Source organism: Habropoda laboriosa, unplaced genomic scaffold (genome assembly GCF_001263275.1).
Source record: "Habropoda laboriosa isolate 0110345459 unplaced genomic scaffold, ASM126327v1 scaffold89, whole genome shotgun sequence".
Classification (NCBI taxonomy): Eukaryota; Metazoa; Arthropoda; class Insecta; order Hymenoptera; family Apidae; genus Habropoda; species Habropoda laboriosa.
Window position 1 is genome coordinate 1,020,582 of NW_017100263.1, and position 26,662 is coordinate 1,047,243.

At 31.5% G+C, this 26,662-nt stretch overlaps 1 protein-coding gene across 1 annotated transcript; it reads right to left on the reverse strand.

Annotated features, from left to right (window-relative positions):
- Positions 1-406: 406 nt before the first annotated feature.
- Positions 407-26,662, reverse strand: LOC108573039 (protein Wnt-5b-like). The gene is made up of 8 exons (XM_017935394.1): positions 26,639-26,662; positions 12,092-12,176; positions 3,591-3,856; positions 2,713-2,893; positions 1,913-2,024; positions 1,646-1,748; positions 858-1,025; positions 407-594 (listed from the first exon to the last, which is right to left on the reverse strand). The coding sequence occupies exons 2-8, from the start codon at positions 12,169-12,171 to the stop codon at positions 407-409; spliced, it is 1,098 nt and encodes a 365-aa protein (XP_017790883.1). The 5' UTR covers positions 12,172-12,176; positions 26,639-26,662.

Sequence of the window (26,662 nt, forward strand, 5' to 3'; positions counted from 1 at the left end):
AAATTTTAATTCAAAAATTGAAGAATAAAGAAAATTGTATTTATAAAAAATAATAATTTTTTTGAAATATTACCAGATTTTTTAAGTCACTTGAATGTCTGTCGATCTCTTTGAACTCATATAGTTCAATCTTTATAAGAAAAAGTTGTATTGCAAATATAAAACATAATAAATTGTTACAATGCGTATTTTAAGTTAAACATGATTAAATATTTTTAAAAAATTCATTCGATAATTTAGACTTTTTATAAACGATTTTACTAAACATTTGTCATAATTTTGAAAGATATGTATATTTACAATGCAACATGTTTTTTCTTAATAATTTAATTTAAAATGCGAAAAAGATTGGATCACAAACGATACATTTATGTTTTGACCGCATTATTTAAGGTTAATTTAAATTTTATTTGCAAGTATGAATGTCTATACTTTTAACGCAAGTTTTGCATTCAACGTAGCAACACCAATGAAATTTGCACTCGCATCTTTCTCTAATGGTTGATTTTTGTGTGTTATAACCTCTACCACAGCAGAGAAGATTGCATCCATCCATGCCGGATGATGTCCTGTTGCAAATTCTTCCATGTGTACCTAACAAACGATATTCAGTTTTTAAAAGTTTAAAACAGTTTTTCAATTTAAAAATTATAAATGCTTCATATAATGTTTATTTAACTTATATGAAAGTTCATAAAGAATGAATCAAGTAATAATTATGATTAATCAAGTAAAATTAGAAACGTTTCTTTAAATTTATAGAAGAATTATGATTTCAAAATATTAAAAAGTTTGTTATTTTTCGTTATCCCCCTTTTTTTCTTTTGTGCACATCGTGCTTGATGAAAAATTGGTACCTAATGATCCAAGCGTTTCATTGGGAAGACAATAATTTGGAGAATCATCCAAATAAACCAAATCATTTGCTGTTGGCAACGAAAATCTTGGATCTCGCATGGATAGACGACCACGTCTATTTACTCTGACCTCTGTTGCCCCATCATATTTATCTAAGAGAAAATCTCCTGTAAAGATGAAGTATAATTACATATTTGAAATATAATTACATAATTTTGATACACTCTATAAAATTTAACATAAATTTTGAGAAATATAAATAAAACATTGCAAAAAATACATATAGTATTTATTCAGCTATACAAACTATAATCCTGAATATGCAATATTTTATTTATTGATATTGACTTCATTTTAATTAGAAGTAGTTACTTGTATTTATAAAAATTGACTACACATTTTATTACTTGTAAATAGGAAAACATTCGACAAATTCGAATATAATTTGTATTTTGTTGGTTACAAGTATTTTTTTATAATAACTGACTGACAAAAGAACAGTAATTTATACATAATATCCGATAAAACAGGTAAGAGATTCTTACCTGCAATGAATGTATTTACAATAGATTTCAAAACAACATACATTTTATTTTTATGAAAAAGGAACAAAAATAGAGATAAAAATTTACATTTCGTTACTGTTGTTTGTATTTAAGTGCTAAAACGTAAGTAATGTAATACTAAACATTCGATTAGTGAAACATTAATTTGCAATTTTATGTAAATTTTTTACATCAAGCGACGCAAACTTGAAAATTAGGCATTATTTAAAAAAGAGACATACCAATTTCTCGAAAGGATGCCAGTTGCTGCCAGCAAGTAATTAAGCTACAACTTCCGGAAACTCCGTGGCACTTGCACGTCACTTTGGACCGTTTAATAACAGCCTTTAGAAAAAGTTATTAATTTAATAATTAAACAATTAATTCAATACTTAATAATATAATGACTATTTTCAACATTTTTTTCTTTCTCTTTTATTATGCAATTTATTTGCAATTATTTTTCTTCTTGCTTATGCAATAAAAATTAGAAAAGAAGTTTAGTTTACCCTGCGACCGGCTTCATTATTATGAAGGTTCATCAAACTTCTGCCTTGTTCTCTACTACCTCTCTTAAAGCTGCGTTCGCGTTCTTTTACATCGACGAATGCCTGTGTAAATCTAAAAGGTGAAAGGATATGCTTAAATTTAACTTAAACTTAATTTAGTGTATGACAATTGTTTTACAAAATTTTTAGATTTCAGTAGAGGATGTAAAAATAATAAATCATTTTGTTTCGTACAGTGATTAGTATAATTATTATTTCGTAATATCTTATTAACATACATATATGCAACGTATTCTATGGTAATTATACACTTAATATTATAAATAGTATCAATAGAAACAAAGTAAAATATCTTTGGAAATACTGTTTTTCTTTTTTAACAAAAGGAATGTATTATTTATTAAAATCATCACTCATTATAGATATATGTGTATATGTGCGATAGGTAGTTGAATTTGCTTGATGTCTACAACGTAGTATTATAAAAAATAAATGTTAATATGCAAAACAATGTCGATGATTTTGGAATTTTTTGTATCATTAAGATTACCTTGTGGGGAGTTTTTTTTTTATCACCTTCTTACTTTTAATAGCAGCGAAAATAATTTAGATGTTCAATGAATATTTGTACTTTTTTAATTAATACTGAGAATGTTAGGTTGAAAGATTATGATTGTATTACGAAATTGGTCTTAGAAAAAGAAAGGTTTAAGTTTGTATCCTCATTTGTTAGAGTTTACCTTAAATATACACCTAACTAGAAATTTGTAAAACCAATAAAACAAAATCGTGATACCCACTTATAACCGTATTCAAGGTTGTCTCCACAGCCACCCCAAATCCAGTCTCGTTTCAGATCTCTGGGTCTATTGCTTCTTGAGCAGCCACACGAAGATAATTGTCCATCTCTACAGGATCGGCTAATTGAGTACACCACTCCTGCAGCCGTGATTGCATGGACGAATGCAGTTTCTCGACTTGCTACGAAAAAAATAATTATTTATTCGTGTTGTTTACAACTATACAGTTACTTCCTGTAAAATTAGAAATGATCATTTATACAATAACAACTTATAATACAAATGCGTACAATAAAATGTTCGAATGTTAATCGCAGTTTTGTTGAATGAAAAAACTATATAACTGCACCGTTATCGAATAATATTTTTATGTTTCAAATATTTCAAAATAAACTGAACCTAAAAATGTGGAATTATTTGATTCTTAAGATTAGTGATAGACACAGATAAAAATTGTAAATCGTCGAATTGTATATGTTTAGATTTTATCAAATTTGTTTGAATTAATTGCACAAAGATACGATGTAAACGATAAATGTAAATATTTTTGCACGTCAAAATAGTCTCAGTAGTACTGATTTTCTGGAAATATGTAATCTTACAAGATATTTCTTATAATTTATGTACAATATACACAATTTAAAGTAAAAATTAGTAAAAATTGCTAAAAAAAAAAACTATCCTGTTATATAAAATCATCTATATTATCAATAGTAAAAAATTACTTAGTATTTCTTTCTTATAATAATTTAAAATTTCTTTTTTGTGGAAACTATCTTCTGTTCATAAAAATCAGTGCTCCGTCTCGCGACTTTTTTTCTTTTGATCCTACCAAAAACAAATGTTGCACACTCTATTAATTTTTGAAAATAATATACCTATTCTGAGCATAGATCCAAATACAGACTCATCAGCGACAGTGGAACAATTCCATCTTCGATCGCGGAATTGGTGTTGACACTCGATAATTCCAAATTTTGCACCTTTTGCCACACTGGGCATGTGATCAACAGACAGCTGGCACAGTTTTCCTTGGCCCTGTGAAAGGCCTTTCAATCCGTGACAAATACTTGAGGCAGCTATATCGTACGTTTCTATCATTTTGGCGGTTTCAAGTTGCGGAAAGTGTTGTACACCAACGTTTCTAAAAATATACAATGGCATTAGATAAACCTAAGTTTCAATAACGTATAAAACAGTTTTTTTTTTTTTGTACATTTTAGTATAATTAACTGCAAAATCAGATATGCCTTGTTAATACATTTTATAAAGACGTAGAATTTCGAAAGAATTTTAAAACTAGAAGAGAAATGTATCTATTTAAAAAATATAACTACAGAAAGGTAATAATTGTGCTAAATTCTGTTTTGTAGTCTTTCCTTCTTTATTAAATCAAGGAATTTCTATCAAGTGCAACAAAAGTTTTAGATTTGATCGAAATCTGTTAATTTGTTCAACTTGTTTTATTAGATTTCTTTCAAGTACATTATATTCAGTCTTTATGAAATTCCTTAATAGATAACAATTTTTCGAAATTTTTACCAATTGCTATTTTCTATAAGTTTAAAATAAGAAACATTAATGACAAGTTCTTAAAGAAATTAAATATCACCTATACACAATATTTACAGTGATATCACGAGTTGATAAAAAACTAAGCCGTTTGTGATTAAAAATAAGGTTTCGTGCTAAATTTGAACAATTGATTTTTTCTTTCAACAAATTGTATTAAATACTTTCCTACAGTTAGCTGCAGCTTAAGAATAAACTTTGTCAATGCAACTTGTCTGTGACTATAAATGTCTACTATTAAAGGAAAGGAAAAATCTTCGAGCGTCTAAGACGTTTTTGATCCTATACGAAAAAGTTTCTTTTGACTACCGTGATTGACAATTGAATTAGCTCTTGAACCCCTTTCAAGTTTTCGAGTGTTCTGGATTTTAGCGAAACGAGGGTTTCATGAGCCTAAACAAATTACATAATTTTCTATATATTTTGATACCCCAAAATTGTATATTTTTATGAAATTTTCATCCTCTGTATATTTAAGATTTAAAAAAATTACTGTACTATATTACGTTATAATATGTTTCAACGATGATTTCACAGTTTTACAGTACCAATTAAAATCTGGCTTTTCTGCAGTAATTATAAGTTTGAAATTTACCGGACGGTAACTTTCACGCAAAAGCCTGTTTGCTTCCTTCCAAACGCATCTCTGCTCTCCTTTGTTAAATACACGTTGCCCCCTTTTTCCAAAAGGCACGCATTTGTGCAAATTTGTTACGCCGATTATATAAATTCAGAACAAAAACCCGTGGGCAAAGAATGGTCCCCCACGCCGTTTTTTTAATAGCAAATTTGTAAGTCAACCTAGCGAGATGATGGAACGATGCAGTCACAGACAGAAATCAGGGGGTCTCTAAGAGAGTTACCGATCTGAAATTCGTAACGGCTGCTCATAAAGGCCTCACCGACAATGCGGGTATACGTATTTGACTGGTCTAATATTGCCAATGGAGCACACAAAATGCATGTGCTCTAGTGACTTCTACGTAGATAATTGATGGACACAATGCGTGGGAAACAATAGTTTCATTGTATGTCTCTGTGTGCAATATTTCAGAGCGTAAAGCTAATGGAAGTTGGTTAAATTAAATTTACGAATTTATACCATCGCTTTGTAAAAACTATATTTCACGATTAAGAAACTTTTTACGATCGATAAAATAAGATTTGCGGTTTTAGTGATTACAACGATATTAAATATGTTGAGTAATAATTCACGAGACCTTGTTTACATATTGCGACGTTAGCATTGTGCAAATTAAATGTAATCAGTAGACTGCGGATTTTTATGCAAATTCATATTTTTGAGAATATAGTAAAAAAAGTAAAACTTGGGTAGAAAATTATTTCATCTTCCAGGTACTATAGAAAGCACTGTAATTTTGCACCTTCAAATTTCCTATAAATGCATCAAAATCCGCAGTCTAGTAATCAGTACACATAATACGATTTCCGAGTCAATACAGGAGACACGGTTTCCGATGTTAAGTAAGATACATTATTAAACATCAAATGTTTCCACGTTGTTTATTGCAATTTCTAGTCCTCTGATCTATTTTACCATGAGTGAAAGTTGCCCGTGATAGAATGCAATATAACATACGTGCTCTAAGGAAAAAGGAACACACAGATAGAAAGTAATATGAAATTTTTATTGAAATTCGGTGCACATGTAAATACAGCGAACATGAAATCATTTAACATAAGGAGAAATCAAAGTAAAAAAAAAAACCTGATACTTGTATTACAAAAAAATAAAGCAGTGTAATCATGTAGTTTTATTTATTTTTATTGTGACACAACTATTGTTATTTGCAATATTTGTTGTTTTAATGAAAAATCATTAAAGAGAGTCACTTCTGTACAAAGATATTCTAAATTCTTTAACTGGTTTGGTGAATATTATAATGACTATAAAAATCTCTCAAAGTAATTTAATAAGTAGTTATTAGAATTTGAATTGAATTAACGAGTTAAAAATGGATTTGGAAAACAACACAAGATATAAAAGCTGAAAAAAATCTCAATTCTGTAGGTATAAAATTACTTTCACAAAAAAAAAAAAACATGGTGCGCACACACAAACGTTCGATCAGTGATAATAGTAACGTATAATAATAACAGTAATTATCACTGATCGAACGTTTGTGTGTGCGAACCAGGTTTTTTTTTTTCAAGAAAGCAATTTTATACCCACAGAATTGATATTTTTGCAGCTTTTTCCATCGTGAACTAAGCAGTCCCGTGGCATATACACGGGACTAGAGTGTACATAATAGGTTGCATTAATATTCCAGAACACGTTTCGGTTGTGATATATTATCAGCTTTGCACTCCCCTAAAACAATGACGCGGGGCATCATGGGAAGAGAACGATAATATTTCGAAGGATCCTACCCACGCAAATTCGTGGTGCATTGTAGGTCGTGCCGTCCCAAAAAGTAATGTCCCGTGTCTCTTAAAAGATTGTAGCAGAAGTCGTATAGTTTTATGTACCGGGTGTTCTAATTTCAATGCTAAATTTTGTTAAATAGTCTTTGCTGCATTAGTTTCCTGGCTTAAATAGAATACCCGTTAAACACGTGCGTATTACAATCTGACAGAGTAATTTAGCATTGCTGAGTCAGATATCACCGTGATAATCAAGATGAAGTTTCATTTTGAAGAACAAGTGGATATAATCTTCATTTATGGAGAAACTCGTCAAAAATTCAATGAAAGCCGAAGTCTTGTACGCTGAACAGTATCCGAATCGTACACATCATTTGCACCGAATATTTCAGTGATTATGCAAAAAATTAAGAGAAACCGGAAGTTTGGCTACACTTAAGTCTAATCATCGAAAATGGACAACCGATGAAACAAGCGAAATTGATGTTCCTGCGATGGTAGCTCGTAATCCACAGATTAGTTCCCGACAAATTAAACGCGAGTCTGCTATCAGCAGGAGGAGCGTGTTACGAATCCTTGTACGGTATAAATTTCATCCGCACCACATTAGTCTCCACCAAGATTTACACGGTAAGAATTTAACGAATTATGTGGCATTTTGTCAATGGGCTCAATATGAAATACAAATGAACGGAACATTTTCTTCTTCAATATTGTTTACCGATAAAAATTTACCAATCATGGAAATCTAAACCTGCATAATATACACTACTGGTCTGTTGAGCATCCACGACAGTGGGAATTAATGTACGATGCGGAATCGTTCGTGACCAAATAATTGAACCGTATTTTATCGATGGCACTCTTACTGGCGGAAAATGTGAATGTTTTATAAGAAATGCATTGACAACTTTATTAGAAAATGTACCACTGAACGTTCACCAAACAATGTGTAATTATGCTCGCAGAGCAAGAAATGAACTTTACCCAAATCGATAGATAGCACGTGTAGGATCAGTTTCGAAGGTAAATAGTTCGTTCTGCAGACTTAACATTGGATTTCTTTCTCTGGCGAGCACTCAAAAGTGTCGTCTATCAAGAAATACCGATTACAGCGGGAAATATGAGACAACGGATTACTACAGCATGTGCTGGAATAAGTTCAGAGGCGACAAGACGTGCAGGTGATTCGACGATATAAAGATTGCAACTTTGTTAGTTTACCACCATATTTGACCTTGCAGAACCTTTTATGATAACATGCTGAAATCGTCACAACAACGGCTATCACATAGCAATAAAAAAAATGTAAAATCCCATTAAAAGAAAATAAAGATGACCTTGAAATTTTCTCTACACCTCCATCCACGTGAAAAGTATTTACGTCACATTATGCTCCCTTCCATATCACGCAAGTTTTGCCTATGACATTTTTTCGTATTATTATAAATAACGGAAATATTCGAGGTAGATAACACGATATTTCATTTTGTCATCGATATATGAATTTCTGTGCATTAAATGTAACAACTGAAAAATTAATGTTGATAGTAGGTATCATAAGTACGTACTTCTAGTTTAACGTTAAAGCGATGCGGACCTAGTCTAACATTAAATAAAGGAAAATAAAGCGTTCAGTGGAAAGTATAGAGTCGAAGCCAACAATGACACCGTCTGTGCCACTTTCTTCTCACGTGGGACGAGAAAAATGCCCCGAGGCCACCCTTTAATCTGGTCGTTTCGATATCGTCGCGGTGCATGGAGAAATAATGCCCCCAGAATGGCGTGGCGTGAATCAATTCATTCCTGAACTTAAACATACGCACGATCACCATGCGTCCGGGGAATCTAATCTGGATGCTGGCTCTTAGTCGTGACTTAAGGGGTTGTTATGTTGATACCAGAGGGTAGATTAGCAAAAGTAACGCGCATTGTTGTTGGAAAATTGCTTTATCACGCATGAACCTTTATGTACGTTGCGCTGTATCGTACCGTTATGAGAGATATACCATCTAACTAATTTGTTCTCCTAACATTGTAACTCACGTTAAAGTCACATCTGCGTGCTACGTACAGTGATTAGAACGAATGTCCATGTATAATTGCTTACAGGGGTTCCGAGGAGAGGTGACGAATGACAAATTGAATAAAAAAGTTTTAAAGAAATCACGAAATTGTGAATCCGATAAGTATGAAAGTGTCTAAACAATAAGTAGTATATTTGTTCTATGTTATCGCTCAAAAACAAAAAGTACTAAGAAACAAATTTTAACTATTGTTTAAAGTGATTCTGTATTGTATATATACTATAATATACAATTACTCCCAGAAATATTCGGACACTAACAAAACAACCATTAAACACAGCACAGGCAAAAATATTCGTAATATTTAAAATATTATGAACGATTAATATGAACATTATACTATGAATATTCAAAATGTGAATTTTTACCGTGTATCCGAGTATTCCTGTAACATAGTAATTGGACATAATTTCGGTTCATTTGTGTTACAATGAAAATGCATTAAATTAATAATACGTAATCCCAAAGTGCAGTAAATGACGTTTCATAGTGAAAAAGCATCAATCTAATCCTTTTATAATTAATCGAAATACATCACTATATAGATAGGCAAGCTTATACGTATAGTGTCCGTATATTTTTGGGAGTGACTGTAGATCAATGTGATACAAAATGAAAGATAAATTTAATTGTTATAAATCTTTCATTTATGCCACATCAATAATCATTGGCACAACTTTAGTTCGAAAAGGTATCCCATGAAGTGTATTACAGTTCTATTATTTATAAACTTTAGTTACTATTTAACAATTTTGTCTGATAGTTTTCCATTTATTTCTATAGAGAGAAGTAGCAGTGTAAGATAATAATTTAATAATTATCCGTCTTTCTTGGAAGCATATTAGTATCAATAAGTGAAATAGAATTCTAACTTTAATATACTTTTTAGAAAATAATATAGACATAACTGTTATCCATATGCTGCTCACTACAACCATTTGATCTAAAACAAAATTAAGAAAATGTTTAGCTTTTTATGTAAAAGTTTTTAGTAAGATTTTTTGGAAATTTGTATATTTAATATATGTACTTAATTGTATTTTTAAGCCACAAGTATTTCAATTTTCATATCTGTACTATAATATATGAAGTATTAACAAAAATGGAAGATAGCTAATTTATGGAAAGTCTTTTTGGAAATCTTTCAAACATCCAGATCTAATTAGGTTGTGGTAAAGATAAAATTAAAACGACCCTATTAGATCCATCGAGTTCATAAGTTAAGCCTGCATAAGAAGGATTGATTTTGATGGTGATCCTATGAGTCCTGTCCATGTGATTAAGCATTTTCTTGATCGGAGATAGTTAGCGAAGGGATTTAAAAGAAGAACACTGTAACGAGTGGACAGGTCAATAATCACGCATTAAGAATTAACATCTATTAGCATTATCTTTTAAGTTCAGAAAATGAAAAAAGTGTGTAATACAAAAATCAATTAGATTTATCAGTGGTCAAACGTACGTGCATTTGCGATTACACTTTGTTTAATAACTTACACTAGATTCATTTTAAACCAATTAATATTTATGAAAAATCGTGACAAATAAAATGATTTATTTATTTCCGCCTTTTAACGAAGAGATTTGTTATTTCGAAACAACCGATCAACAACCTTGTAGAACCAAAAGGATTTGAAGCAATAAGGAAACGTTCAAATAGTAATACTGATTAGGGGTAGACCCGAAACTCGACAAAGATGCCATAATCTTTGGTAGTTCTCGAAAATCCAATTACGAAGCGAAGCATGACGGTCTTTCTGCTGTGATAGAAATTCCACGTGATGAAAAACTGTAGCGATCTCGGAACGATTCAGTGATTTGTCATGGACGTGCAGGGGTGGAAGTCTGGGACAAGTAAGGCAATTCAGAAATTAGACACGCCGTTGCCAGGGGTACGTTGGGAATGGGGAAAGCAACACTACGAAAAATCCTTCAATCGTGTTCCCACGATGTGATTTCGTCTCGCTGCATACAAAGAGCTATAAATAATGGCATTTGTATGGGTAATTTTTGCCGGAATTTAAAGGGGGTAGCGGACAGTGCCTTTCTCTTCACGAGATATTAATTTATCGATTACATCGTGACGCCTTACTCCTGATCACAGACACTTTTCTCACAAAATGTGCCAAATAATCGGATAATTTTGTGTGGAATACAAATTTAACACTAGGTTTACGGGACGGGTCATTTTGACGCATTTCGAATTTCACAAGGACAACTACAGAAACCGTTTACATTTCTTTCCCACCATTTGTGCTTATTATAAATTTGATATAAATATATAATATCACATAGTTTCATTTATAAGTTAATAGTGTATAATATGTTGTTTTTAAATGAAATAAGTTATTTTTTAAAGAAAATCTGCGGTCTTGTTCACGCGTCAATTTGACGCGTATCCGAGGCAAATTATTTACTTCAGAAATTAAAAGTTAGGTGGTAGATTTCGATCTTATATCTACCATATTGTGTATATATTATACAGATACATCTTTGAATGAATGGTTTAAACAATCTGTATTACGATAAAGCTGTTTATATAAACAGAGGGACAGCATAAGTAATCAGTTGCATAGGTCCGTATCTGGTACTGACGTGCTCGATGTATAAAAAGATTCATACGAGATATGGAGGCGGAAATTTCAACGTTCGTTTACGCTTCACATGTAACCTTAACTCCAAATTGTGCAACTGATATGATAGCAAAGATCAATGATGTCTTTTCTAAGAAAGGGATGAATGTATATATTTGTCAAATATTCACTTCTCGAACAAATATACATATGGTCTAATTATTTTTCAGTCGTGAATACTACACCACCCCATAAGAAACTGACTCGATTTTCCCCAATACATTCTGGATTTTTTTTAGTCCACATTCTGGAATTTTGATGGCAAACTAATCCATTCGTGTAAAAAATACATTCTTCCGTAATCATTACCATTTTCTTCGATACCCACAAAGCAAATTCAATACGGGGTTCAAAATCTCGCGGAAAAATATTGTTTAAAGTGATCAGTTTGAAGGCTTTAAGTTGATATTTCTTAATGTTTTATGTACAGTGCTCCTCGAGATACCACAATTATCTGCCAATGTTCGGATGGACACCCTATAATAATTAAAAACTGCAGCCAATAGATTTATTTCATTGTCACTCGCCACAGTAAAAGATCGTCGTTTTTGTTTTGTGACACTTCCAGTACTTTGTTCGTGTCCAGTTAAAAAAGACACCTTGTACACATTCTGTATTATCTTTTCCATCGTGTTGAAATATTTAAGGTTAAAACTTTAACTATACAAATCGTAAATTTTCGGAAAAAGAGTTACTTACATCCATGTTCCTGGTACCGTTAATGCCGCGTCAATGAGTAGTAATCGTAGAATAATGAGCAAGCTGCTGCAAACTGCCATTTTGCCTGAAACGTAATTTCGACATAAGCGTTAACTAAAATTAAATTGTTTCATTCTCCTTATGTAATATTTATTTTTATAGGATAAATAAAGATTGTGTAAACACAGAAATATTCAAAATTTGAATAAATTTGAGTAATGTAATAATTATTGCTAACAAATAAAGCTACGATAATATGTGTTGTATAATGAACAATACATCTTGTATTATTTTCAAGTTTTTCTTGCACAAAGCTATTACATTTACATGTAGGTATTAATATTATAAGTTACGAAATTGTTATATCGTGTGGCTGTGATAATTTCTGTGTATACGTATAAAAATAAAATTTGTATGGTACGAATAGAAAAAATTTACTATTCATACAAATAAATTCACTATTTATATAATGAACTACTTTTCATATGAATAAATTTAATCTTTATAATTTCAATTTATGTTATACGGTTATATTTTTTTGTAATTTATTATGTTCATTTGCATGAACTTAATCTAAAGAATGTAAAAAACGCTTTATACTCTTATTAAAATAATATTTAATAATATTATGAACGACATTTAAAATTGTTGGTGTTTAACTTATTAATCATTGTTGATAAATTTAAACTCACAAACTATTAGTAGAAAAGTACGAAATGAACTTTTGAAAATAATTAAAAATATACTTTAATTTACGCCTCTTTTATTCAATCTAGATAACAGATGTGCTGAAGGTATGTTTAAGAAAAAGAATTTACATTTCGTTAAGAGCAAAATTCACATTATTTGTCGAGTTTTCATCTAAAATAGATCGATAAGGTGCAATTGTTAAAAAAAGTGAAGTTTTATTAAAATTCAGGCCTTCTTAAAAACTCTTTCGTTTGAAGCATAAGTAATTTTAATGAAATCTTTATTCTCGAAAATTACACAATTCTTTCAAAAGTTTTCACAAGGAAAATTCATGTGATAACAAAAAGCGCCTCACCCGGTATACAAAGTTAGTACGTGTGCTCACGTACTAGTACATATGTATAGTATACCAGTTCTGTGGGCTGCAAGCAGCACACCGTAGAGTAGATTCAGCTTGGAACGAAAGGCACCTAAGTCCAGACGATTATGGTATATCGATTCGACATTACACCTTGCTCACTCCTGAAGCGACTCTCAAGAGTCCTCCGTTCTTGCTCCGACTTCGAGCTCGAGCTGCGCGACTGGTTAGTAGAAACTACGGGGACTTGAATTACGACTCCTAAACTCTATAACTATTCATTTTGCACTGTTACGCTACGGTGACACGAGAACTATACACGCTGATGAATAAAATCCAGCGACAATCTTGTATTTATGCTTTAAGAATTTATTCTGCTTTTGATTGTGCCACTAGGCTGATCTATCAGATAAAAGTTTTCAGCGTTAATGGATAGTAACAAAGTGTAATTAGAGGAAAAATAACGATCTTCTTATATACTAAATACTTATATACAGATCAAAATATATCTATAATCTGTAAAGTAAAATCGTCTCTGTAATTATTCTTACTCTCGTATTTAATAATCTCGCGAATCTCTTGTACGTTTGTTTTTTTGACGATATCCTTAAGTTCTTTAAAGTACTTTCAAATACAAAATATAAACGGTATTTAATGAAAAATGTATACCAAAGATACAAAATGACTGTTCAATCTAAACATCATGCTATGTTACATTATGCACATATTTTATAATGTTCATAATTTTTCACTATTTTCTACGTACCTAAAATCTGTGTTAATAATTTTAAAATGGTCTGGTAAGTAGAATAAGTTAAGTTTAAACCAATTATACATTCGGTGTAACTATTCATCTTCGTACTTTTCTCACTGACTTTGTGCAATACAATGCAATGTTATGCAATGCAATATAATATAATAGCATTTTAAATTAAAGTGCAATTTTTATTTCTAAATCATTCTTCCGATTTAAAGTTCAGGAAAGAATCTAAGTTTAGAACAGTCATATTTTCCATTTATGACATGCACCTATTAATTTTTTTCACATTATTTCATGAATACCGCGTACGTACTTTTAATAACTTAAAAAAAATTTATGTAAAATATTTAAAAGTTAATATCGAAATTTGTGCATCAGTCATTTAAAAATAAACAATTATACTCTCAGTTTAGAATGCTATTACACACATCTAGAGGCTCCGTAATTAATGACAGGTTCGTATTCGCAGGCAAACGCTTATGGGTAATCCGATCACGGATTAAAAAGTTCCGCTACCGGTTTTAAAAGTGGTAAAGTAGACGCGTTGTTCATTAAAAAATGTTGAGTTGTTAAATCAGAAAACTTCGGCCGATAATGACCAAATATAATAGGCATCGATTCTTGCATTACACCTTGCTCGATCGTGAAGTATGGCTATTACTTTAAGAGTTGCCTGTCGCGATTAAATAGTTAATATATGCTACTGAGCCGAAGTAAATTTTGTATCTTTTAATCCTGGCTTGTTATAATTCTCACCAAACGATCATGAAACAAATTAAACACGCTCGCAAACGAGAGCTGTTTAAGAGGACGTGGTATGTCATTAATTATGAAATAATGTTAACAAATTACCTCAAGTGTACATTATTTTGAATATATTTATTATGAAATTTTTGGCCTTTATTATTATTTAGATTATTTATGTACTATATAAATTTTGGACTTCTCGTTATGTTGTTTTAGGACAGATTGACGAGCCTTTATAATTACGGAAAATAGTATTTTAATAAAGTGAAATATTCGTTTATACCTTAAAAAATGGTGAAATCATTTGCAGAAATGGTAATTTCCATGGTTGCAAGTTATTGCAAGAATAATTAAGAAGATACATCAATATACGAAGGATTATATGTAGGTAAAGAAATGGTTTAGTAGAACGCATTAAATGAGTATCGTATTCTAAATACTCTAATAGAGAGTCTAAAATATGGTGTATTACGGTAAAAGTCCAGAGATGTTCTAACGACAAAATTCAAATTCAACCACAGTAGAATAAAAACCTTCCTTTAATCTTCGTCTATGTACTTTTCTACAGAGATCCAAACTTTAAATGAATACGTTTCAAGGAAGTAAGATACGCTTAAAGTATAACAAAGTGCGGTATGAACGGAGAACGGATGACAAAATCGCGAAAAGGTGATTTAACGTGTAAAAATAAATAAAAAAATGTAGAGTACATTTTCGTACAAGACTTCTATAGGTTTTAGAGAAAATTTAATTCAAAGATTTCACCGAATCTCATTGAAAATATTAGTATTTGTAAATATTATATCGATAAATATTGACATATACTTGAGATGTTTATTTGCTGAGGACATATTAAAGGAATATTACGCGTAGTAGAAATGCTAATTTTTCTGTAGCTGTAGTAGGAAATCTGTACTTTACACGTTTCTCAGATGTTTGTTGCAAGAAAACTTTTAATTTGGATTCAACTTAGGTTCATTCGGTAACGTAAATATGAGTTAATTGAAATTAACTGAACCATTAATAGATAGGTATTGCCAGTACTTATAACTTCGACCGTATTTACTTAGTGCAATCACTGATAGTAAGTCGAAAATTAGTCGAACGCACGTGTATTCGGAAAATGTCATCTTCTCGAAAGATAAAAATTCGAACAAAAAATTTCACTTTATATTTTCAGTTCATTGTTACACGTAGAATTACTTGTTTAATCTTTTGCAATTCTTTTAAATGTTTTGTAAAATTATTTTATGCAGTATAGTAGTCTATTTTCAGAGATTTCGAAATATCTTTGAGGGTTGCTGCTTACCTGTTTATTAACGATAACAGAGAAACTATGTTGCAGATTTGCAACACAACTGACTTCAGTTTTCTGAGCACTAATTTATATCTGTTAATTATAATAAACATTATATGTGATGAATTCTAACTAGAACCTAATCTTTTTCTAAATAAGGTGTGTATATACAACGAGTTTAGTGATTTTGAAAACATATAGCTTGTACATATAGCTTGTCAACGCGGCAAGTTTACCAATATTCGCTATAATTGAATCAATTTTTCATGAAGGAAACGATAAGATTTCTAAATTCATAAATCTGCAAATGTAATTATGTATTTGAAAATATATATAATTTTACTTCTTCCCAAACATTCTTCTCATTTGATCAAATTTTAATGCTGCACTTGTGAATTTGTAGAATTTATCGATACTTCAACTGTATCGTAATCTGATAAAAAGAACAGTGAAATACAGAAATAAATAATAAATCATTTAGATTACATTATTATGCTTATTTGGGATGATTATTTAAGAAAATAATTTCACGCCCCTCTAAATCAGTTAGATTGTATTAGACTTTTTTATAATATAAAATAATAAATACTTCTTTCTACTGACCACGAATTTTACACATAGCACTGCTATGTAGACAACACAACAAACAGAATTCAACAGAGTCCTAAAAAAAATGACTACAGGAAATAATACAGCGTCAGAAATTATTTACAATACTATTTCGAAAGTTTGTTCGAATATTGATCGTAAATAGTATCAACAGACACGTATCTTTCAAAATAATAAACAGCCACATAATTATATCAATTTACTAGGTTTTCGGTTAAATAAACTGAATTAGCTATCGATAAATCCGTTATTTTGAAGTAATGAAGATTTCAGTTAGCATTCAGCATTCAATGCATTGCGTAATATAAAGAAGCATTACGTAATATGAAAAAAGGCAAAACGATTTTGCACTTGCACGATAATGCACAATATACACTTTAGGCTCATGTTAACGAGCTCTATGGTTAAAAATTCCTAGTATACTTGTGAAGCACCCTGTATATCCCCGTCTATCTAACCCACGCGATCGGGCAGAATATTAGCCGGTGTATAAAATGCATTTGTGATCACGGCAGGAATGTAAATGGCGTACTTCAGCACGTCTCTTGCGGGGCCGGCCTCGAATTATCAGCAATAAAATATCTCGCTGGCGTGTTGAACAAGACATGACCGGCGGTAGTGCAAGCACCGCTACATTTGTTGCTGAATGAGCTGGTCTTCGTCGCCGATCGTTGATCCTGCGCAGCTGGATGATACCACGCTGGTTATAATGATCGTAAAAGATCGTTGATCTAATATTAAAGGCGCACAAGACGTTTTGCGGTTGATAGCCTACGAAAGAGATAAAAAGAAATCTGAAGTTTCAGGGATCTTCAGCTTGGTGATAATTACGTGCAAATCTTTAGGACCACAGGGACATCATATTTTCAGTTGCCACGTAGAACGTGTCTCCTTTTTTAGTACAATACAGCACTTTCGTTAACTTTGCGGACCGTTTTATATTTCATCGTGGTGAATGTACAGCTATTTACTTTAACGATCTTTAGTTTGATCGTTATATAGACGTTATTACTGGATCCTTTAGTTTTATATTAACGTTATAATTAGGTGTTTGAGTGTTAAGCAAACATTATTCTGCGTTATTAAAGTGTGCTATTTGTTAGAAGTTGCTAGGTTAGCAGTTCTAACGTTCTTGTTCTGAAAAAAGGAATACGTACCATGAACAGATGATATCATGATTCCGTTAGTCACTGTAATTTCGATATTACATGTCATTTTTATCACAAACTGTACCTAGAGATGAAGGTATTTTTACGGCAGTTGTAAAGTTTTGCTTTAAATGTTACATATTAAAAACTGGATCACTATTGGATAGTTGCACTATAATTATAAATATAACATAGAGCGTCTGTCTGTCTGTCGGTATGTTCCCTATTAACTCCTAAACCCTTAGACTAATTTGGACCAAATTTTACGTAGTTTCTCCTTAGCATCCTGTGAAAAATGTAGGCCACCATAAAACTTAGATATCCTACCCCCTAAACCCTGAGTACAGTTATATTTATTGAAGCCGTTGTTAACAGTGGCTTTGTAACAAACCTGTGCTTAAACTTACAAAAGATTACTCTGTTTCTTAACGATTTTCGCGTTAATAAATTTAAACGATTGGTATAAAAACAAACAGTTACATTTTAAAGCAATTTAATACTCTATCATAATATTATTTCTTATTAGATCGTAAATATGCAGTTTATGAGATGTAAGTTTTTATTTAATACACTTGAGGAGAGAGAAAAAACAGAAAAACTAATGTTAGATGTTATGAACATAATTTCATTACTTTACTGCCGTTCCTGCTTGTGTAGAGAAGCGCAAAGCAGTTTACTTCCACCTGACCAGGAAACATTCCCGTAATTTCACTGCCGATAAACTCACTGAAATTCTGCAGTACACGTTTGCTGGTTATGGGTATTCGAATGCAGAGAGAGGGAGAGGAAAGCTAAGAATTGATACCAACAGACAGGGAAACATTAACAACACAGTTTAATTCCTGTTAGCCTTATAATTGCACGCCCATTTCAGATATATAAAGTTGGATTTGCGAAATATATACAATACGCAATTGGAACCGCAATTAGATGCTCGTTTTAGAATCATAAACCTTTAGGAAAAATGTAGGGGAATGGCGCAAGACGGGGTAGCGAGATGAGATAAAAACAACGTTGTCTAGAATAAACAATAGAATATTGCAGCATGCGCGTGAACCCATTACAAAGAGAGAGAGAGAGAGAAAGGACGTTTGTTCAAAAAGAATAGTGTTAAATTTTACGCGTGTCACCAGTTATGAAGAGATTTCGAAATTTTCCAATACCGATCTAATTCTACAGAAAGTTTACAGTAGTATCAGTTTCTTTGTGTGTGCATTCTTTGACCAAAAGCTGTAAGTTCATCCACCTTATTAGTTACTTTCTCACAAATTAATAATTTTCATTAAGAATTTTTTTAGGTTATTTTACCGAAAACATGTAAAATATGATCTTCCTATTGGGGCAAGATAAAACAAATGGGTGGGACAAGATGAAGATCTACCCTATTTTACCTCACTTAACAAACGTTATCTACTAATTCTTTTCTTGACATTTTCTTTAGTTCTAGTCCCATTACAGACAATTTATCATAAAGTTTACAACAAGGGGCGGGAAATTCCGCTATTCTTGAGAAGTTCGAATGTTACCGTGAAGCACGTTATTAACTTTACGATCTGGAAAACGGCGAACACTTACTTAAAAGCTATAAAAGGAAAAAGAACTGCTACAAAGTCAAGAATAACTTCGAAGTGTTAAACAGAAAAAGATGAATAAATTAAGTAACATCCTTGTCGAAGTACTTTTGTTCTTATTTTTTTTTTTTGTCTTTTATTCCTTTTATTCTTGTTTACTTCTACATGTATCAATCCACGCAGCTTTGGGCATACGAATCTTACAAAGGCCGGTTTGTGTAATGTATCAATAATGACACTTGCTTTATTTTGTCCCTTATTACCTCATCTTACCCCGCACGAGGTACAAGATTGTAAAGATCAGTGTTTAAGAAAAAAAAAGGTTTACTTAAGTTTTTATTTTATAGAATTCTACTTGTCTACACTAGATATGCCTTTAATTTGTACAAAGCATTTTGCAAAGTATATAACTATTAAAATAAAAAACAAAAGAAAAAAGCAACTACTTTTTAATTTTCACCTATAAACATAATTAAGCTCACGCATTGAAATTCGAGTTTATAACATGTAGTTACAATATAAGGCATATATGGAAGTTCATGAATGTCCCTTGCGAGTTTCTTGTAAGATATTTACATCAGTTTGACGTGCCCACATTTCAAAACGCTTTATCTGTAACTTATACGTAGATTATTTGAAAAGTTCTCGGAATGAGATGGAAATACAGCTTGTATCGTTTTCAAATTATTTTTATTTTCCAATATAATCCCCTTTAACACCAAGGCACTTGGACCAACGATGTTCCAAAGCCGTTATACTATCGTGAAACTTGTCAGATATGTCAAGACCTGCAAAATATTCATCAACGACTTCCTTAACTTCCTTGTCTGATAAGAATTTCTTTCCAACGAAGAATTTTTTCAACCGTGGGAATGGGTGGAAATTGGAGGCAGATAAATCTAGCGAATAAGGTGCATATGGCAATAAATCGTACTTCGATTCGATACTTTTTGTTAGAGAAACGGCAGTTGTATGGAGAACTGTTAGGAGACGTGGCACAAAACGCAAATCTTTCAAATGAAAGTCTCTGATAAACCCAAAATTTCCGATTTCCTTCTACCACCTTCACTTCGTTCCGTGAACTTTTTAAATGTCCCACGTATTCTTAAATTACATCACTGTGTGCATTGTTCTATTGTACCAAGCACTTTTCCAACCGAGGAAATAAAATATTTTTACGAGCACCTGCTTCTAGTGAAGTGACATGCAAACACGTGTTTTTACGTTTTTCATTATTCCACGCTCTTAACATCCATAAATACACAGACTACTTTACATCTACATAGGTGAGCACGCATCGTTTTTTTCCAGGCTGGAAAAAGGTGTGCATCGTTGAATCAGTCTGTCCACGACGAGTCCGCCTGAGGTTTTCACGAGGAGCTGCAGGACGACTCGAGTCCTCTTAACGAAGTTGGTGGATAGGGACGATACACGCATTCATTTAACATAGTGCATGCACGCGAGAAAACGAGAGCGTGCTCACTCAACTTGTAGACTTGAGAGGAGAGAAAGGAGTGAATACAGAGGACTCTGGATGAGGGGCAGCAGAGAGAGATAGAGAGGGGAGAGGAAGAGAGAGAGGGGGGAGAGGAAGAGAGAGAGAGAGAGAGAGAGAGAAAGTAATAGTGGAAGGGGTTAAAGGGAAAGTTAAAGAAATTGTAAACATAAGAGAAAGAAACAGAGAGGAAGAAAAAGTTTCAACAAAGCAGTAAATAAAATAGAAGGATAGAAGTGTGGAAGAAGTTTGATAAAGAAAGTGAAAGAAAAAATGAAACACGGCAAGAATGTACTAATGAAAATGAACCACAAACTAACAACGTGTCTAGAAAATAAGTAAAAGAGAAAAGGTTTCTAATCGTGGTTATGAAATCACATTAGTAAATAGACATCAGCGAAAAATGAGCCGAAATATGTATGTATGTATGTGTATCAAAAGGAGAAAAAAAGCAAAATGAAAAACAAATTTTAAATATAATCATATATACATAATAATAGATGCATATAAACATCTGTCTATGTAGAAACAAAAGTGTTAAGAAACTATTTTAAAAATTGAAAAAAGGGATGAAATAATATATATTATCAAAAAAATTCAGAATTAGAGAAAATTGTCTTGAAGAAGAGTGTCAGGATTTTCACAAAATAAGTGTGGCCAATTCTATGGAATTTAAATGAGATTATTCTAGAAATAAAAACTAGATACCAACATGAGACACATTTAAATAAATTATAACAATTTTCACTCGTAGATTCGACACATTCAAGTGTTATCTGAGTTTACGCTTACCAAAAGCTATATGAAAATGAAAACATCAAATGATATAGATAATTCTTGGATCAAATTAATCAAATTTTTCCAATCACAGTAAAAACAGTTGTTAAATTAGAAATGTATCAATTTCAAGATTCGAATTTTTTTTCAAGTATTGGTTTTTGTATAAATTAAATCAAATTATGAAAATAATAATGTTCAAAGTACAATTTAAAAACATATAGTATATTTGCTTTTTAATGGAAATTTAATGTCGTTCAACACTTTCTCAAAAAAAAAAAAAGAAGAAACAATAATACATAATACATACGTAAATATAATAGATCTTAAAATTTTTAAGAAGTCTTGCATTGTAAGATCAGTTCAGCAACAATTAATTTCTTTTTTAATTTTTCTGAAAGAAGAAAGCTTACTTAGAAGTTCTCGCTGCAAGATGCACAATAGCAAGGCACAACAGTGAGACGGAAGTACAATAAAAGGTGAACAATTATCGGCACAGAAGCAGCAAGCCTCGTTAAAAGTGCGCGGCAATTAATCTCTCTCGCGTCTGGTAAATCATTGCTGCAGTAGTCATCGGGAGGCATTCAGAGACGCAAACGTTTATCTGACAAACTTTGTCGACTGATCGATGCCACGTCGCATTCCTATACCACACTGACGAAAGTTATCTTAACAAGAACGTTTATCGACCAATGCCAAATAGCACCGTATATGTATATTGATTCATTGCTGACGAGATCCTTTCACGGGCACTAACAGGTTCGATACGAAGAAAAAGTCACATACAAGTTGTTGACAGTATACTTTTTGAAGACACGAGTGTAATTTGCACATGCCGTTTGAATATAATATGGAAAACGATTGCTGCGAAAAGGGTTTTCCTTAAACAAAGAAAATATCTGACGGTACTTAAGTACAGTGTCGTTACAGCACAGCAAATGTAATAACAATGTGATTTATGATACTGTAACAAAAAGATAGCGTGGCATCAATATTACGTATATAAGACTATAAAAGAATATGGTAAAGCATTAGGTCATCTCATAAGATCGTGTCGAATTTTATAATTTAGATCAATATTTCCAACAAACCTTTAAATTTGATAAAAAATAAGAACGTAAGCGCGTTCTCGTTCCACAACTTTTGTCGATGAGATCATTATGTCGTCACTATAGAATTTCCTTGGATTTTCGTCAAAATATTTTTCGCTTTCGACACGAACTATGACCTAATATACGATTGTTATTTGCAGTATTACGATTTCACATGACCATTTTACACTATGGAAATCGAAACACGTTCGTTTAAAGTATTTCACGTTTGGAATAAAAGATGTTTAATTAAAAATGAGCTGTACTATTGTCCAGTACTAATGGTAATAAAAGTAAGAACATGGAAAGTATACAAAATTAAAAAAAGGAGCGTGTAAAGTGTACTATACAAGTAACATACAAGTAAACGTTAATTTTCCCTATCAATGTTTATGTACAAGTGAATTAGAGTATCTCCAGCGAGCGAAATAATAATACGCGTCTACGAAAAGAGAAAACATCGGAAAAGCATCGTTTTCTAAGGCCAATATTGCGACGAACCTTAAACGTAGAAGATTTAAGCCCAACGCCTCTGGACCACTTTCCCGCAGATTTTCCAACGACTGTTGTTACAACGTATTACTCTATAATCCGTACCGAACAACTTTCAGCGTTTACAACTTAAAAGCAATCTGTATTTGCTGATAAAAGGGCCGAAGCGTTGAATATCTGTTACACAGTAAGGAAGTTACCGAAACAACGTACTTACAATCGACATCATTTCACACATAAAAACGAATCGAAAGTGTAATATAACATTTGTATTACCCAAGTCTTCATTTTTTAATGTACACTGCTCAAAACAATTAGAAGATCGTTACTGTGAACGATACTGTTATGCCATCCAAGAGCAAGGAAGAGAAAAAATACTACAAGCTTGATAGATTAACATCTATCATGATGATTATTCGTACTATGAAGAAGTTTGAATTTAAGACAATATTAAACAAAACTGAAAAAAAAAGATTTTCGACATGGCAGAATTACTCTGACATTTTGCCTTTCAATGACAGCAGTCAACTGAGGTAGCAGAGCTATGTTCTGTTACATAAACATGTATTTCTAACACCGAATTTTGTTTTTAAAAAAAATTTCCAGAAATGACAAGCCGTGTTGATTGTGCCATTGTGTCAATGGCTGTACTATGTGATCCTTTAATTGTTTTTAGCAGTGTATACACGTCTAATTTTTCATCATACTATTTATTAAAGACAAATTTTTGTTTCTGATACATCAACTTTGTAAGATGCACAGTGAATATGTTACTGCCTTGCAAACAAATAAATTAGTGCATACGAGAAATTGTTCTTGTAAAATCTATAGTAATATCTAGCCCAAACAATAATATCGTTTTGCGAAGTATAATCTGTTTTAAGTCTTTGTAGTATGTTCTGTGTTATTATTAGAGAAAATCAAGTGTTCATAGATGAATTCAAAATCCGTAAATAATTTAACAGACAAGTGTTGCTAGTCATCCACGGACATTCGGTTTTCAACCAGCAATCTAATACGGTTTGTAGCATAAGCGTTGTTTTCAAGTAACACTTTGCATATCTTTCATAAAACAAAAATATACATTACAATATTGCATAATGTATAAATATATATTACGTATGTATATATGTATATACTTCTTTTTCTTCCTTTTTTTTACATAGACCCATTTTTTACTCCCCCCCATGTATGTCCCTAAAATTTTAGACACTTTATGTAATAAAACTTTGTAAAAGTACATCAAAGAATCTGGAAGCTAATATAATTAACATGTCAACTATTTTATTGCCTCAAGTCTAACATTTCCTTATTTATGAACGCGGCACGAATGCAACGAAACCAGATAGAGCAGTTGCAGTTTTCAAACTACATGGACTAGTTTCGATAACACCAGCCATTTAAAATTCAACAAGACATTGTTCCTAGAATAAATTGCCTTCAGTCGAGCCGCATTGAAACGCGATTCAATGTTTCGATATGCGTATCCGCTTGTCAAACGGACAATATAATGATTCTCCTCACTTTTACGATGAAAGAACATTCCGAAAGATCGAAGCTAATTATAAAATAAATTAGCAATTTTTCTTCCTTTATGTAAATGTATTATTATTATCATTATCGTTAATATTATTATGCTATTAATGATAGTACAAATGAGATATAGAGATCTAAATAATTAACATAGCATAATGGGTGAAGTATACATATATGTATATATGCTGTTAAATTTATTTATAATGACTTACTAAATTACTCGTATTATTTTACAAAAATTAAGAGAAAATCAGAATTTAAACATTTAGATAAAGTTGACAAATTTAAAAATAGAAATATATATATATATAATTTTTTTATTTAATTTAATTTCGACCTCCCGAACAAAAAATGGTATTTATATACTATATATAATATTATTAACTTGAGACCGATAATGAAGGGTTAAAGGGTGTGCGTTAAAAATATTTCAGTATAATCACTTTAAATGGAAAAAGTTTGTCCACGTATATGTAATTCTATCGACACCAGTTCGTTATTACAACATTAACGTATTAATAATAAAGGCAAGGTTACATTATCGATAGTTAATTATTATGCCCGATTAAACCGATTAAACGGTTACTCACCGAACCAGGTGTATCCAAAGTAGTTAAGGACGAGTTAATTATTGCTTCAGCAAGATCGGGCACCGCTTCACTTTTTTATCGGCGAGAACCACAGAGCGGCACTTGCTTTTAAATTGATGCCAATAATAACGCGTGTCGGTTCACTTTCATCGAATCGTTCTTTAGATTTCCGGTTTTGCCGGCAAACTCATCATTTTTCATATGGTGCGATTCATATCTCATTTTAAGTATCAAAACACTTACTCGTATAATTTACCGGTGAAAATCTCTTTGAATGAAGAAAAATCTTTGCTTTCAAACTGGCTTATTACTTTCCTTCCTAGACTTTCGTTGTAAAAATAAAACGTTGGAGTACAGTATAGTATAACTGTGTACTCGGTACAATCGGTCGTAATAAGAAATATTGGAAGTTATTTTATATTGTATTAAGTAAAGAAGACATGAGCCGATGGGCAAAATATCTACAATTCACTATGTTAATGCTATTATAGTTAAATCATTTGCTTATTGTCATTTTCTAACAGGTAGCAAACAAACGAGGGTAATAAAAGAAAAATTTGATGTTCGTACCTCTTTACAAAGAGAATTCACAGATTTTGGTTTCAAGGTGACTGAACAATTAATGGGAAACAAGTTTGTTTGTTCAAATGCAAAAATTAAAAGTAGTATTTACTTTTAACGAATTTTAATTTCAAAGAAACAATATGTTGCTCAAAGTGTAATATTGTATGCTTTCGAAAGATCGTAAGTATGTTAACTTCAATAAAACGATTGTTTTGCATTTATTAGTAGAATAGAAGTATGTTTTACCAATGTAAAACAAATTAGAGAACAAATAAATTAATTAGGCTTGCTAAAGGTTGACTTATGTTCTGTATTAATTCCTAGCTCTTAATCTAAAATACACCTCTCCCACAATTTCTCGATAAAAGTACACATAACAAAAAAAAAATTGTCTAGTAATGAAATAATATGTTAATAAAATATAAATAAACTTTGAAAGAAATAATAAGAGCACCGAATTATAAAATCAATTGCATATCGAGATATTTATATTAAAAGTAATTATGTATTATAGTTAACGCTTTGTTAAACTAGCAGCAATACAATTTCCATCATATTTTCTCGAAATTTAATAGTCATAGTAATTCGACAATACATAAATATGTCTATCAGAATTTCTTCTCTGATTGATATTCAGATTTTTATTATATTCATTCGGATTTACATTAATTAATTTTCATTAACATCACGATAACATTAAGAACTATGCCGATCGTATGAAATAAAAACTTGAAGAGAATTGCAGTTCACTACTGGTATGTACAAGAATGAAATAGGAAAAAAACAAAAGAAGCGTTGATCATAAAATGAAACAGCAATCACCTGTTTGCCGAACAACCGGTCGCG